The 15,559-nt window shown below is 30.1% G+C and overlaps 1 protein-coding gene and 1 pseudogene across 1 annotated transcript; one reads left to right on the top strand and one right to left on the bottom strand.

Moving 5' to 3' along the window:
• The first annotated feature begins 1,220 nt into the window (after nucleotides 1–1,220).
• Nucleotides 1,221–1,845, top strand: LOC127138438 (early nodulin-5). The gene is made up of 2 exons (NM_001427751.1): nucleotides 1,221–1,412; nucleotides 1,491–1,845. The coding sequence occupies exons 1-2, from the start codon at nucleotides 1,226–1,228 to the stop codon at nucleotides 1,709–1,711; spliced, it is 408 nt and encodes a 135-aa protein (NP_001414680.1). The 5' UTR covers nucleotides 1,221–1,225; the 3' UTR covers nucleotides 1,712–1,845.
• An 870-nt stretch (nucleotides 1,846–2,715) lies between these two features.
• LOC127135772 (uncharacterized) lies at nucleotides 2,716–8,883 on the bottom strand (annotated as a pseudogene).
• Between the last annotated feature and the right edge of the window lie 6,676 nt (nucleotides 8,884–15,559).

Below are 15,559 nucleotides of genomic sequence, written 5' to 3'. Positions count from 1 at the left end.
GTCTTTGAATTGCACTTCTGGGTAAACTTTTTTAAAATGATTTTTATAATTAACATAATTTTGTTTAGAAACAATTTATAAAAATTTTAAATAAAATTTTGGTTTGAATATATATTTTTTAAATTCTAATTTGGATATTTTATTGATTTTTTTAAAAAAAATTTAATTTCGACTATCTTTTGACCATCAATAGGTTTATCATATAGGATGTCAAAATTAATCTTTTAATTTAGAATAAACGAATATAAAATAAATTGTAATATTTTAAAAAATGAGTTTATAAAATTTATTTTTGAAAATATAAAAAAATCTATTTTTTTATAGCTGAAACAAATGTTTGTTTCAATTTTTTCTTTTATTTTTAATATTTAATTTGATAAGTGGATTTTATAATAGTTTCATAATATTATAATTTTTTTTAAATTTATTTTTTTAAAATTGAAAGGTTAATTTTGACATTATAAGACATTGAAGATGTCGGAATCACATTTCTCAAAAAGTTGCATTCTCAAAAGTAATTTTTATAAAAAACTATATGAAATAGTTTTTAAATTAAATAATTTTTTAAAATTTTGATGTCTAAATATTTTTAATAAAATGATAAATATTTAAATAATATTTTAAGAATAATTATTTAAATTAAATCTCATTCAAAAATTTTACAAAAAGTTTTTTTATAAATTTCATTTATTTAAAATCATGTTAATAGTATAAAAATTATTTAAAAAAAGACAAAACAAAACGTGGCTGTAGTTTGAAATGAAAAGTTCTCATTCTAATATAATCAGATAATGGTTTTTACTTGAGTTGTAGTTCTAAGTTATTGAAAAAATAAAAATACAAATCACTTAGATTCTTTACTTTAAATATTAACAAGATTATAACAAGTACGTAAACGCAACTCACATAACGTAATTAAGAATCTTACTAATTTAAACATTTAGAGGACCAAAAGATTATTATACTAAGAATCTATAACATGTCAAATATTAAACAAAAAAATGCGCCATTTACAATTGCCATAAGTCACATAAAGAAACTCACAAATGATTGAACTGGTGTGACAAAGATGAGATGTAATGCCCTGCCTCTACTCTAGAATGAAGAAACAGTTAACCTCTCAGAAAATCAACAGCTATAATAATAATAATATAATTACTAAAACTTCAAATCTATTTACTATATTTATTACCAAAAGCTCCTCAATTCTAACAAAGTCATCAATATGGCTTCTTCTTCTTCTCCAATATTTTTGATGATCATTTTCTCAATGTGGCTTCTATTTTCCTACTCAGAATCCACAGAATATCTTGTTAGAGATAGTGAGAATTCATGGAAGGTTAATTTTCCATCACGAGATGCACTCAACCGTTGGGTCACTAGACACCAACTCACAATCCACGATACTATCGGTAAGTAATAATTATTTTACTTAAAAATTTGATTACTATTGGATAATGTGTAATGTATGTATGCATGCATGCATGTAGATGTAGTGGATGAGGATGACTGTAATACAGAGATTCGTTCCAAGCTAGGTGGTGATTTCGTTGTTACAAAGAGGCCTCTGGTTCTTCCACCTCTTATTACATTGCCACTGTCACCTTCACCCGCACCGGCACCGAGTTTGTCCGGCGCTGCGGCTGGCCATGGATTCATCGTGTGGTTGGGAGCTTCGTTACCTATGTTGATGTTCTTAATTTGGCTATAGAAGCTTTGTGACTACATACATAAACAAACATATGCAATTTTTGTGTGTGTGGTGAAGGTCAATTACAGTCTTATTTTGTGTTTAAGTTTCCTTCATTTTTATTTTTATGGACAATAAAAGGTTGTTGTTAGTTTTGTGTGTGTGGTGAAGGTCAGTTACACTCTTATTTTGTTTTTATGTTTTCAACTTTTGATGACCATATATGTTAACGAAACATTAACCTAGTTTAATTCTCTTTCTCGTGGAAGGACGCATCAAATTTTGAAGTGGAAAACTACTTTTCAATATAAGATGATAACAATTTCGTGAACTAATACACTAACAAATTTTCACTAGAGTAAATCAAAAGTCTTTCTACTAGCACCCCGAAGATTAATAAAATATCGAAAACATTGAGTGAAAAACCAAATAATAAGAAAGATTTTCACAACAGTGGATATAATAATTTGACACACAAAAGACAAAATTACTAACAAAAAAGTATTTGTATGGAAAAGACATATCTAGTAGATGTGAATGAACGATGAATAGTGATTATATCCAAGGGCGGAACTAGAAATTATATTTTGATGTGGTTAAAATTATAAATTAAATCATATTAAAAATAAAAAATAATATTGTTTAATGCAATACGTTATAATGAAAATGAGTTAAAATAACATCATCGTTAATTGTTCCAAAAATATCTCTTTCTAAAAAAGTTACAAGAATCATTTAATCAGTGATCACTCATCTTGTTACATAATTGACTCTTCACAAATTTCATAGTTGAAAAAACATGTTTCACACTTGCAGTTGCTACCGGTAAGACTAAAGCCAATTTCATAAGCTTATAAACCATATCAAATGTGTTGCACTTATTTGTTTCCACAAGTTTTGCACAAAGATCTGAAAGTCCTTTTAACTTTTTAAATTTTGGGTCACATCGAACATTTCTAACATAAATCTGAAGTTGATGTCTTAACACCACTTTCGACACATCTATAAAATTATTTGGATAAAGTTCAACCATCCTCTTCAATCAATTTAGCAAACTGAGTTACTTGTTTGTCCAGAAGTAATTGTTCTCTCTTGTTAGAAGATCGTATGGAGTCAACGAACATATTGACCTTATCGAAAAAATCACTAATATCTTTGTGAGTCTTAGCACATGCAACAAGTGCCAGTTGAAATTGATGGGCAAAATAATGCCCATAATATGCAGATGGATTCTCATTTTGGATTAAAGTTCTCAAACCACCAAACTTACCTCTCATATTGCTAGCTCCGTCATACCCCTGTCTCACAATGCTAGATATACTCAAACTATTAATAGACAACAACTTCTCAAGTGCCTTCTTAAGTGACTTACCACTTGTTTTTTTAACATTTTCAATGTCAATAAATCTTTCCTTTATCCAACCTTCATTATTAACATAGCGAATAACAATAGCCATTTGTTCTTTACCAGCAACATCACCAGATTCATCAATCAAAACACAAAACACATCATCTGCAATATCACATATAATTTGTTGAGTTATTTCACAATCACAAGCAACAACAATATTCCTTTGAATCTTAGAGGCAATCATAAGGTTATTTCTCGGAGGACAATCTATTGCACTAGCTATCTCTGAGTTAAGTTCCTTTAAAGTGTCCACCAACTCAAGAAATGACCCCTTAAGTAAATAGTTAAGGGACTCGTCACTCCCTCTAAATGACATAATCCATATGCACACAATCAACATGACTATTGGAAGAAGTAACATGATTAGCCAATATTTGGGCATTCTTCCAATCACCAAAACCGTCTCCCACAAAGTGATCCCCCATATTTAGAGACATTTTAAAACAAAAAACATGGCAAACAAAATGCTAGGTCCTTAGATTCACCATAATCAATCCAATCATATAAATCAAACCAATTTTTACAAAATCGACGTTTTTGTTTACCTTGAACAAACCAAGGGTAAACAAAATTGTGAGGAGGTCGATGACAACCCATTTTAAATAAGCTTTTCTTACCTCATTTTAGATGTTAGGGTGATAACTTGAAATTCGAGGCCTAATTCCTGGATCTGTTTCCAACAATTCATAATCAACAACTTTGCTACTCCCACTTTGATGTTGAGTTTCCGATACTCCTAGATTAGCCGAAGAAGTAGCTTTGTCTCTAAAAAGTACCGAAAAAAATTTCTTCGTCCTATAAAGAGAACAGTGAAACGAATTGATTATAAAGAAAACAATTTATAAAAAATTAAGTTTTTGTTGATATTTTTAATAAATTTGGATTTTAGGGTTCAACTCAAAAAGGAGAAAAGAATTAGAAAATATAAATACTCACTTTACCTTTGATTTTCAATCTTCCACAAATAAACGCAACCAAGATAAATGAAAAATTGGAGAAAAAATGAGAGATTATTGAATTAATAAAAATGAGAGCAAGAGATGGTGGTGGAGTTTGAGAAGAAGAGAAAAAGAAGTTAATGTGTTGTAAGAGATAGAGAGAAAAAAAAGTGAAAGGAAAAGATATTGTAAGAGAAAGAAAAATGAGTGGCGGTTGGTGATTTTTTATTTATTAATTGAGTTAATAATAATAAAATTATAATAATAAAATTATATATATATATATATATATATATATATATATATATATATATATATATATATATATATATATATATATATATATACACTAACGATGCAAAATGATTTTACACCGTCAGTTAATCTTAGACGTTGAATATTAAAATAAGTTTGACTTTTATTTTGAAAACCTATAAATAATACAAATGGATGATGGTGATGTATCGACAATGTAAATCTTTTTACACTGATAGTGCATAGTAATTAATCCTTTTATATATATATATATATATATATATATATATATATATATATATATATATATATATATATATATATATATATATATATATATATATATATGTATATATATAAAAGAAAGTAAAAATGAAAAATCTGGTGTGCCCAACCTATGAATAGGTCCGTCCATGATTATATGCATGGACGAAGCTAAAAATTCTATAACCAACCGTCAATTAAAATTGTTTTTACATATTTCAAAGCAATTTATTTCAACAAAATTTTAGCCAATTTATTATGTTTTTTTACCTTTTTTAATAAATGTGATTTTGATTTTTTCTCTTATATTTTGGGATGGAGGGGTATAGATTATATATATTAATAAATAAATATAATATTTAATTTTCAAATAAATAAATAAATAATAATAATAATAAAATAATAATATATTTTTACTCTTATTACAATAATAGAAATAAATTATAAATTCATAAGATTAAAATTAAAAAATCTACTTTTTAAAAGATTAACAATTGAGAAAAAACTAATAACAGATAAGCACTTTGAAGTGAGAGAAAGAGGAATACGAAATTGATTCCTCTGTGTGGTTGGAAAGAGTCAAAGAAAGTTAATAGAAATAGGAAATGAAGAGTCAATATTTTTTTAGTTTTTATTTTATTTAATATACAAAACTAATCATTTAAAAAAAAGGTGTACCTAGTGATTACATTTTAAATGTAATGGGATGATGTGGGAGAAATTAAATTATTTAATATTTATTAATTAAGTGGAGGCTATTAGAGAAACTTCTTCCTAATTTTTATCACATTTAATATATAAATATATTATTATTACTTATACTACTAAAATTATGGTAATTATGGTGGGGAATGAACCCACTCTTTGAGACAAATAGCTCCGTCCCTGATTAGATGACAAATTTTGCTAACTTAATGTCTTGATATTTCAGTTCGACAATGGAGGTAGCTACAAACACTTCGACATTCAAGTCAACGACAATTGAAATTAAAATGTATTTAGAATTAGAATAGCGTGTACTCGAATGTGATATTCGTTAGCCTTTTATATTAAGGTTTCTAAGGATTTCAAAGACTTGAAACATTCCTATTTTTACCCTTCTACGAGTAGATAATTGTCAGAAGATCCTTACAAACACTACTACGAAAAACCCTCTCACAGCTGTTGGAAAAATGATACCACCATGCCTTACCAATCATTGTGAGGTAATGGGTGGTTCTATGTATGGTCTTTCCATCACAGGCGTCTGACCACTGTGATAAACTAGGTAACTCGCTACCTATCACAACAGTTATATTAAATAAACATTGTGATATATATAGGTCATGGGTTCGAAACCTAACAACAATAATTTAATTGAAGCGTGAATAAATTTAATATTTCACGATGGTTATATATTCAACCGTTGTGGTATATATATGAGTTTGTTATAAGATATGTGGATTGCTTATTTTTCTTACCCCTCAATAAACATATACAGCAATTCAAATTGATTTATAATATAATAATCTAAAAAATTAAATTGTTATTGAAAAACAACATAAAACGCTCCACTATTTTACAAATTGCATGCATCTTGTAATTTGTATCTCTCTCTTTAACATATAGTATTTGGTTCATTGTCCCAAGTTCTTCAAAGCAAAGTTCATTCTCTTATAGCTTATTTTGAAAAACATCAATTTGTTGACTAATTTCGAGTCATCATCATCACTATCATTATCATTATTTTAATCAATGATTATGATTATTATGACGACAACGATGAAGATGATTCAAAATTTCTCAAGAAATTTGAAGTTTTGCAATATAAAATAGAAGAAAATGATCCGTTACTTTGAAAGAACTTGGGGCATTGAACTAAACTATATATATTAATGAATCAGGGATGAATTACAAGATGAATGTAATTCGAAAAACATTGGTTCATCTAAGTTGAATTTCAAATATAACCTAATTTTCAGATTATCATTTTCTAAATCAATTTAAATGAATGCATGTTTAGTGAGGGGTTAGTGAAACAAACAAACTACATACGATATAATAAACTCAATTGAAATTAAAAAAGACACAAACATTTTGAACAACAAATAACACACCAACTCATAAATTTTTTTAGAAACGTATATTTTATTGAAAATATTCGCGGCGAATGAAGATGAAGCAATGACCTACTTGTCTCAGAAAAGAATCCACAATGAAAGGAAGATGAAGCTGAGCGACAAACTTGTGCTCCTTGAAAGGAGGATGAAGCTCAAGCATGCCGCTTTCACATTAGCTTCATCCTCCTTGTATTTTTTCTTCATTGTATCACAAACAATTTGTGAACCACACCTACAAATCAAAATGTATATTATCAGCCTGATTTGGAAACATAAACTAGTATGATATTATAGTCCTACAAACAACATGATAACTAGATTTGGAAACATAAACTAGCATGACATTAATAACATGTTAACATAAACAAAATATGGTAAGAAGAACTATATTGAAGTGAGATCCATTTCAATAACAAAGATTCAAGTGAGATCCATTTCAATAACATAGATTTAAGAACTAGTTTCATACATGGAACAAACATGGTAAGTGGGATCTGTCATCCCCCAAAATTTGCCCTGCTTTTTTTATTCAATTCGTCTGACTTATGGTTTTGTTCATTTGCATGCTTTTTCCTATTTGATCATGCATTCATCGACATTTGCATATGGTAACAAATTTAGGCCAAATGATCGATGATAATGGATTTAATCGGTTTAAGTGGATTTTCGAGGTGAATATTATTTGATGATTATTCGGGCTTATTTCCCGTATTACTCGTGGTGCAGATCATGTATTTATTTGAGATTCATGGTTAACTGGGGGGTTAAAATGATTATTACTCAATTCGAAAGATTGCTTGAATTCAAAGAAAATGACAAAGTTGAAATAAAAAGAAGATTTCATTCATTTATTGAAAAATAATGGATTACAAGAAAAAAGGATAAAAAAACTACATCTTCTTGGCACAATTGACTTTTTGGTCAACTGTTGACTTTTGGTTAACTGTCTACAAGCATTTGATCAAGGGATTCACCATCAATCATTACAAATGACTTGTGTCATGATTATGTCAAATGTTAATTTCCAGCAAATTCTACACTTGTTTTTCAACACTTTCCAACATTATTTCAAGCCCAAAAATTCAAAATTTGATTCAAGGGTGCTTATTTTTAACACAAAATCATTTATTAAATGCACTAAAAGTCATGGATAAAGTCACTCAAAATTCAAGACAAAAGTGGTGAAAAACCAAAGGCAAAGACATTAAAATCCAAGTTATTTAATAGTGACCATTTGCCTTACATCCTAACTTGGTCCTTTTGCTAAACTCCATCACCAATGATCTTTAACTACCTCATTTGTCACAATCATTCAATTACCCAATTAACCCTTAACTACCTTAACCTCCAAACTAACACAAAACTTCCAAACAAACACAAATTTCAACTTCTATTTTTTTCATTCAATCCTAGCCACTCTTAACAATTAATCATATGGTTGAAATTAGTGATCCGTAACTTAGACCTAAATTAACTTCCAACCATTGATAAAACCATTATATGGATCACAATCTAATGGCGTTCATTCACTTGCAAAGTCTATATAAACATGTTATTTCTCACAATTTTAGGGGTTAACTAACATAACTAATTAAACCATCTTTTTTCCCACTATTTTTTCTCAAATTCTCTCTCTCAACTCATCTTCTCTCCCACCATCACCAAAGGTCATATTCATCACCATTTAGAACTTCATATTGAAGTTCTAAAATGGTGGAACTTAGCCACAATTCAATTTCCACAAATCATCAATCAATAATTTCTATATTATCATCAATAATGATCATCTAAAGTTTATCAAGATTCAACCACAATCATCATGCAAAGCTCATCAATTTAAGCTTACTCATCAATATTCTACATTCAAGATTCATCTTTTACATTCATTTATCATAAAAAATAATCATCAAACTTGAAATTTAATTGGATTAAATGAGCTTATTCTTGAAGTATTCCAGGTTTCTCTTGATATTCCGAATTTCAATACTAACCGGAGCAAACCTCCGCTTTGTCGGTGATTCTTCATCTTTTCCACAGTCTTGCAATGAATTATTGTATATTTTCTTGTTGATTAATTTAAGCCACTGTTATGAATAACTTGATAGGATAATCACTTATTTGAAGCCAAAAAGAAAAGAAACTTGGTTGAAATATTTTATCGAGCACCTTGCATGCAATAGCGAATTCCACATTTTTCTTCACTTTTATCAACAATCTTTCATCCATTATTATTCTTTGATGTGATGTGCTTATTTTAGTTGTAATTTAACTCAAAACTTGTACCAAAGTTGAGTTATAATCAAACCACAATACAAACCGTAATTATGCCGAAACCGCAAAAAAGTAGAAAATACAACACTTTTTTTTCATAAACATTATGGCTCTATTTATCATGAATTTTATTTATGTTTGTGTTTTTTCTTAATATCATCTTGTTGTATGTCATGAGACCTTTACAACTCATATTTATTTGTCCATTTTCGTTAAGAAATGAGTATTTTATGATGCTCTAAAGATGGCTAGTTGAAAATGGAAAATGCAGAAAATGAAGAACACTGTTTTTTTCCGTAAATTTTATGACTCTGTTTAGCATGCATTTTTTTCTTTTTGTGTTTTTTCTTAATATCATCTTGTTGTATGTCATGAGACTTTTCTAACACATATTTATTTATCCATTTTCGTTAAGAAATGAACGTTTTATAATGCTCTAAAGAGGGCTAGTTGGAAATACAAAATGTAGAAAATGAAGAAAACCATTTTTTTCGTAAACTTTATGGCTCTGTTTAGCATGGATTTTGTTTCTGTTTGAGTTTTTTTTTCTTGATTGCACCTTGTTCTATGCCATGCGACCTTTCCAACACATATTTATTTGTCCATTTTTGTTAAGAAATGAGCATTGTATGATGCTCTAAAGATGACTAGTTGGAAATGCAAAATGCAGAAAATGAAGAACACCGTTTTTTTCGTAAACGTTATGGCTCTGTTTAGCATGGTTTTTTTGTCTGTTTTAGTTTTTTCTTGATAGAATCTTTTGGTATGCCATGTGACATTTTCAACGCATATTTATTTGTCCATTTTCATTAAGAAATGAGCATTTTATGATGCTTTGAACATGATCGGTTGGGAATGTAAAATGAAGAAAATGAAAATGCAGAATTTAAATAGACATATGTTGCTTTGTTTCTAATTTTCTCTTTTAATCTCTATTTTTTCTAATATTAAAAATACACATTTAAATAGAAAATTTTAATAGATAAATTTCATTTTAATTGGATTTAATTTTGGTAGAATTTAATTAATTAGGATTAGCTTTTAATTAAGTTTAATTGCTAATTTCTTTTTAATTCCATTTCATGTTTACTTAGACATTATAATTGACATGATTAAATTTCAATTTTTAATCTCTTACTTCTTTTCCATAATTCCATGTGCTTAATATGTTTTTAACATGATCTTTTCCCCTTGATTAGTTGATCAAGTTCACCCTTGATCAATTAATTACAATTGATATTAGACTTTGTCCTGAAAAATTTCCTGATCCCCTTATAACTCATATTCAATTGAGTGATCATAAGTCCCTTGATCACTTGATTGAATTGAGACCTTTACACCTGCACTTGATTCTTCAAGTCATAGTCAAGTCAAGTTTCACATTCAAGACTCTGAAGACTCTGGACATGGAGGCTGGAACATTGTTCAAGCACAACAAAGGTCAATACTTGTCAATCCTAATTCAAGTTGTGTGCCATGAGCCTTAAGCAATAGAGAAAGGGTGAGAGTGGAGAATTTCTATCCTCATTCTGAATATCTTTGGGTACGGGACAAATGATCAAGTTGCTCATCGTATTCAACTCTATTCATATACTTTAGCACAATTTGAGTCAAATGATTGTCAAGTCTCCTCCAACAACAAGCAACACTGCATCATCAGAATCAACAATCAGGATCTTCTATCAACACTTGTTAATCATGATGAAAGTTACACACCATGAGCCTTAAGTAATGAAGAATGATGAAATGTACTTTCTCCTACCCTTTTCTAGAGTGCCTTTGTGTACGGGGCGTATGCCTTAGCTACTAAAAGCATTCACCTTTGTTCATAGACTTTAGTGTAAGTTGAATCTAGTAATTGATAAGGTATTATTTAAGCATCAATCACTCTCTCCTCTTTGGATCACTAATCATACTCTCTTTGACATGCAAATATCCTTTGGATTAATCCCCTTGTGGTCAAGTCTTTGAATCCTAATCAATCAATCATTAGTTGTCTGCCCTGTCAGTCCTTTTGTACTTTGGCAAACCCTTATTCATTACGAGCCTTATCAACCCTCTTGTTCTTAGGGCCACTCTATTCAATCACCATTCTCCTTTTAAGACCTCTCGTGCTTAGGCTAACCCCTTTGAGCTCCTTTGCCTTGTAAACCCTGTCGTGTCTTGGCAAATCATCTCTTATTCATTGTTCTTTTTATAAGACCTCTCGTGCATAGACAAATCCCCTTTCCTTTTAAACCCTATCGTGTCTTGGCAAATCATCTCTTATTCATTGTTCGTCTTATAAGACCTCTCGTGCTTAGACAAATTCCTTTGCCTTATAAACCCTCAAGTGTGTTAACAAATCATCTCTTATTCATTTTATAAGACCTCTCGTGCTTAGACGAATCCCTGTTGCCTTGTAAACCCTCTCGTGTTTAAGCCAATCATATCTCTTTTGTCACCTTGGCTAAACACCACTCATTGGTTAATGCCACACTCCAATCATTCAAGCAATTTGCTTTGCCTCTTGGCAACCCCATCAAATCTCTTTTCTTTGTTCCGCATTAGTTTCATGAACTACAAAGCTCTGACTTTCTCATTGCACTATGAAAGCACGTAGGCACGAGGATGCGAATCCTTGGCGAGCACCTTTCTCCACTTTCATTTCCATCTCATTCACATCTTCTTTCATCTCCCACCTTTAGTTCTATCAACTACGGAGCTCTGAATTCCTTATTGCACTATAAGGATACATAAGAATGAGAGCCCTAATCCTCACCGAACACTTTAACTATTCCATTATTTTTCCCTTTATTCTTTCGTGAGTAAACCTTAGATGTAACACCCATATGAGCATAGAACAATAAAAACGGTTCCCGTTGAGTACAACGAATGTGAGGGGTGCTAATACCTCTCCCTTGCATAATCGACTTCCTTACCCAGTTTCTATTCCCCCGAGTTTTACTGATGTTTTCCCTTTTCTTCGGGAATGAATAAAGTTCGATGTCGACTCTGTTGTACCTTTGAGCGTGCGATGCATTCAGGTATATTTTCGCTAGCTTCATGATCCATTTCAATAACAGAGTTCAAGTAGAGATAACCCAAAAAACACGAAAATCATGCCAAATGAAAATCCTAAACCCTAAACTTATGAAGAATAAGAAGAATGATAAAGCATATGAAGTTGACTACCTTTTAGTATGAAAAAGCTTTTGAGGGCGAGTTCGCTGCATGTGAAAGAGAGAGATGCTAGGGTTTTGTTTTGAGAGTGACAACTACTTTGTGCGAAAGTTTAATAACTTTGCTTATATATATATATATATATATATATATATATATATATGAGAGTCAGGATCAAATGATACCAAGGTGTCAAACTTAGCAACTTAACACCTCTCATAACTCTTCACCATAAATGTGTATAACAAAATCCACCATTGGATTTAAAACTATTATCAAATAAATCAACTATATAAAATTTAACACCAATCGAAAATCATTTGATATGTCAACGAAATGCATAAAAATTAACGTCTTACAAAATTTTAACAAAACCGTTAATGTTGATCCTTCTCTTTAGCATATAAAATTATTTTTTATTGATGTTAAGTTTTATAAAGATTATCTATATGATAATACCTTTCAATTTAACGATAGATTTTATTATACAAATGTGTGGTGAAGAGTTATCAGAGATGTCATTTTACTAAGATTGACACATTGATGTCATTTGATTTAGACCCTATATATATATATATATATATATATATATATATATATATATATATATATATATATATATATATATATATATATATATATATATATATAGACACACAGACACACAGACACACAGACACACACGCACACACACATATGTGTGTGTGCGTAAAACATATCACCACAATTGTTAACAAAACCCCTAATAACATGTAAGTACTATTCACAACCATTTCTTGTAATAACCGTGGTAATAGGTATTTCAATATTAATATATTTCAATAACGTATAAAAAATGTATTTCACAATGGTTGTTATAAAGAACCGTGATGAAATGTCTTTTAATAAAAAAAATTCAGACAATTGTTATCAAGTCCTTTGTATCTTAACACATACATAACCAAAACATGAGAAGAACAACTAGTATTAGATATGTTATTGTACATAAGTTGAATGAGGCTATAAAGCCTTTATAAATAGAAATAAAATATCCCCAGATACAAGGGTAATTAAACTGAAAGAAAAACTAAAATCTTCAAGATCAAAAGCTCCCTTTACCAATAATGCCTTCAAACTTCATGCCCAATTGAATCCAAGAAGTTATCCCAATCTTCATCTGACTCAGAGTCACTTGATTCCATTTTCTCTTCAATAGAAACTTCTATATTTCTTATCTTCTTAGGATTCAAATTGGTGATCCTTATCTTCTTAGTTACAGGTGTCCTACTAGATGGTTTAACAATGGTGATGTTATTCCTAACATCTTCTGCTTCCTTGGCCTTATTTAACCTATACTCAATCATATCACCAACATCCTTAGGAACCTTAATTTCTTTGATAGGCACATTTCCACTAGATTGGTTAGATAAATCTTCAGAATTTTGATTCATGTTTAGAGGAAGAAGCCTATGAGGACGAATTCTTTGCATGTGGAAGAGAGAGATGTTAGGGTTTTGTTTTGACATGACGACTATCATGTGCAAAAGGTTATATATGTGTGTAAAACTTATCACCACGACTGTTGAAAAAATCCGTAGTAAAATTTAAGTACTATTTTAATATATTTATTAGATTATACGAACAAGCCCTTTTTGTAAAGAAAAATATAACAAATGTTGGTGTTGGGAATCGAAGAAAGTAGCATTTCATATATCTCAACAACTGTTATTATGGACTGTGATGAAATGTCTTTCAATAAAATAATAAAAAATTCAGGCAAGCGAAAATGAGATATTACTATAGTTTTTTACACGGCCGTTGTAAGATGGCGTTACCAAAGATATATTTTGTAATAGTGAAATGAGATAAACGGTTCTAAGCTGTTTAATAACTCTGATCATGTATCCTTCAAGGGTAAGTCTCGTCTTAGATTTACAGTACTAGAACACTCTTTGTGAATAATTAATCCAAAGGAATGATGACATTGACCAGTCATCAGTGGGAGGATGCAATTAATCTGCTACTTCCAACATAACGGTTCATAGGACCTTAGACGATATTGCTCATGAGTGTTACTGGAATTGGATCATATCAAGATCCCTAGATTTTCTTAGTTGGCAAAGGTTGGAGATATTTCTAGAAGATCCTTATAGGGTCCATTAAATAGATATGACGACCTTCATCCCATGTTCCTATTAGGTCTCATATCATTTGTGGATCAAATTTCTCTAGTCATGGTTTGTTTTGAGTCTTTTTAGGATTGGACCACCTATAGGGTTGTGAACTTAATGTGATTTATTTCCAGTACTAGTGAGCTTTAGTCAATTGATTTTGCCAGATTTCTTAGAGGATTAGATAGGCTGGTTGATGTTTTACTTTAGCGAGATAGTCGTCACGTACCTTATGTCTCATGCTGCAACAAAAGGCATACCATCAATCTTGTTTTGAGTCTTGGTGTCCTTTTGCGTCACCACACGATTAATAGGTATGGAGCTAGAAATTCTAGGTTTAGAGCGTAAATACTCTCCGTTTCAAAATCACAGTCGTTTAAGATTTTTGTACACATATTAAGGAATATAATAATGTTATCATAAGATATTTCACTTTTATTCAATTAGACTTATTAATGTGTTGGAAGCAGTGTATAGAATAATAATTAAATGACAAAATTGGAAAAATAAAAATCATTTCTACATTGAAAAGTGAGAATGACATTCATTTTGAAACAATTTTTTTTTCTTTAAAATGACAGTCAGTTTGAAACTAAGGGAGTACTAATTTTCCCTCCAAATCTAGATGTGATGATTATAGCATAGAGAATAGTCGTATGATGATTTTCTCGAGTTTGAAAGTTTTTGAGATTAACTCAAAAAATCTAGGGATCGGTTTTGTGCGAAAACTTTTACTATGACGTAAGTGTAAGACGTAACTACAAATGTCTGGTTGCAGACAGTGTGAAAGTAGACTTTAAAGACAACAATTCTTAAATTAAATTAAAAGAACTTGAAATAAACAACATTAAATAAAATGCAGTAAATGACAAGAATAAAAAGGTGTGTCAATTAAGGAAACATCAAAAGGTACAAAGAAAAAGGGACGCAGACTCACATAATTGCTCACAAACTGTTTCACTCTTTGACTTAGGTACTCCAGTTCTATAGAGAATGTATGTGAAAATTTGGGAATCATTTTTACAATATATGAGTCTTCTATATACACTAAACTAGGAATAACTACCTTCGACAATTTACATATATAGAAATTGACACGTCATTCAAATATATGCACCTCTTGTTTCAACATCTTGTACGTCGTCAAGACTTTGGAACCGCTGAAACCATTATTCCAAGTTCTCTAACTTCTTAGAGACTAGTATTTTCTTGTGTAAGAATAAGATTTGGTTCTACATCTGGCCTTAAGTTTTGATGATAACAATACACAAGTTCTTAAAGACCAATTTTGTACCCTAATGGCTTTGTTAAGTGTGCAA

Source organism: Lathyrus oleraceus, chromosome 4, assembly GCF_024323335.1.
Source record: "Lathyrus oleraceus cultivar Zhongwan6 chromosome 4, CAAS_Psat_ZW6_1.0, whole genome shotgun sequence".
Lineage (NCBI taxonomy): Eukaryota > Viridiplantae > Streptophyta > Magnoliopsida > Fabales > Fabaceae > Lathyrus > Lathyrus oleraceus.
This window is presented reverse-complemented; position numbering and strand designations above follow the sequence as displayed.

What these genes read in the sequence shown, in the direction of transcription:
- LOC127138438 (NM_001427751.1), top strand. Translation starts at nt 1,226, where the DNA reads ATGGCTTCTTCTTCTTCTCCAATATTTTTGATGATCATTTTCTCAATG. An exon ending in CACAATCCACGATACTATCG is followed by an intron (nt 1,413 to 1,490) that starts GTAAGTAATAAT and finishes GCATGCATGTAG; the next exon opens with ATGTAGTGGATGAGGATGAC.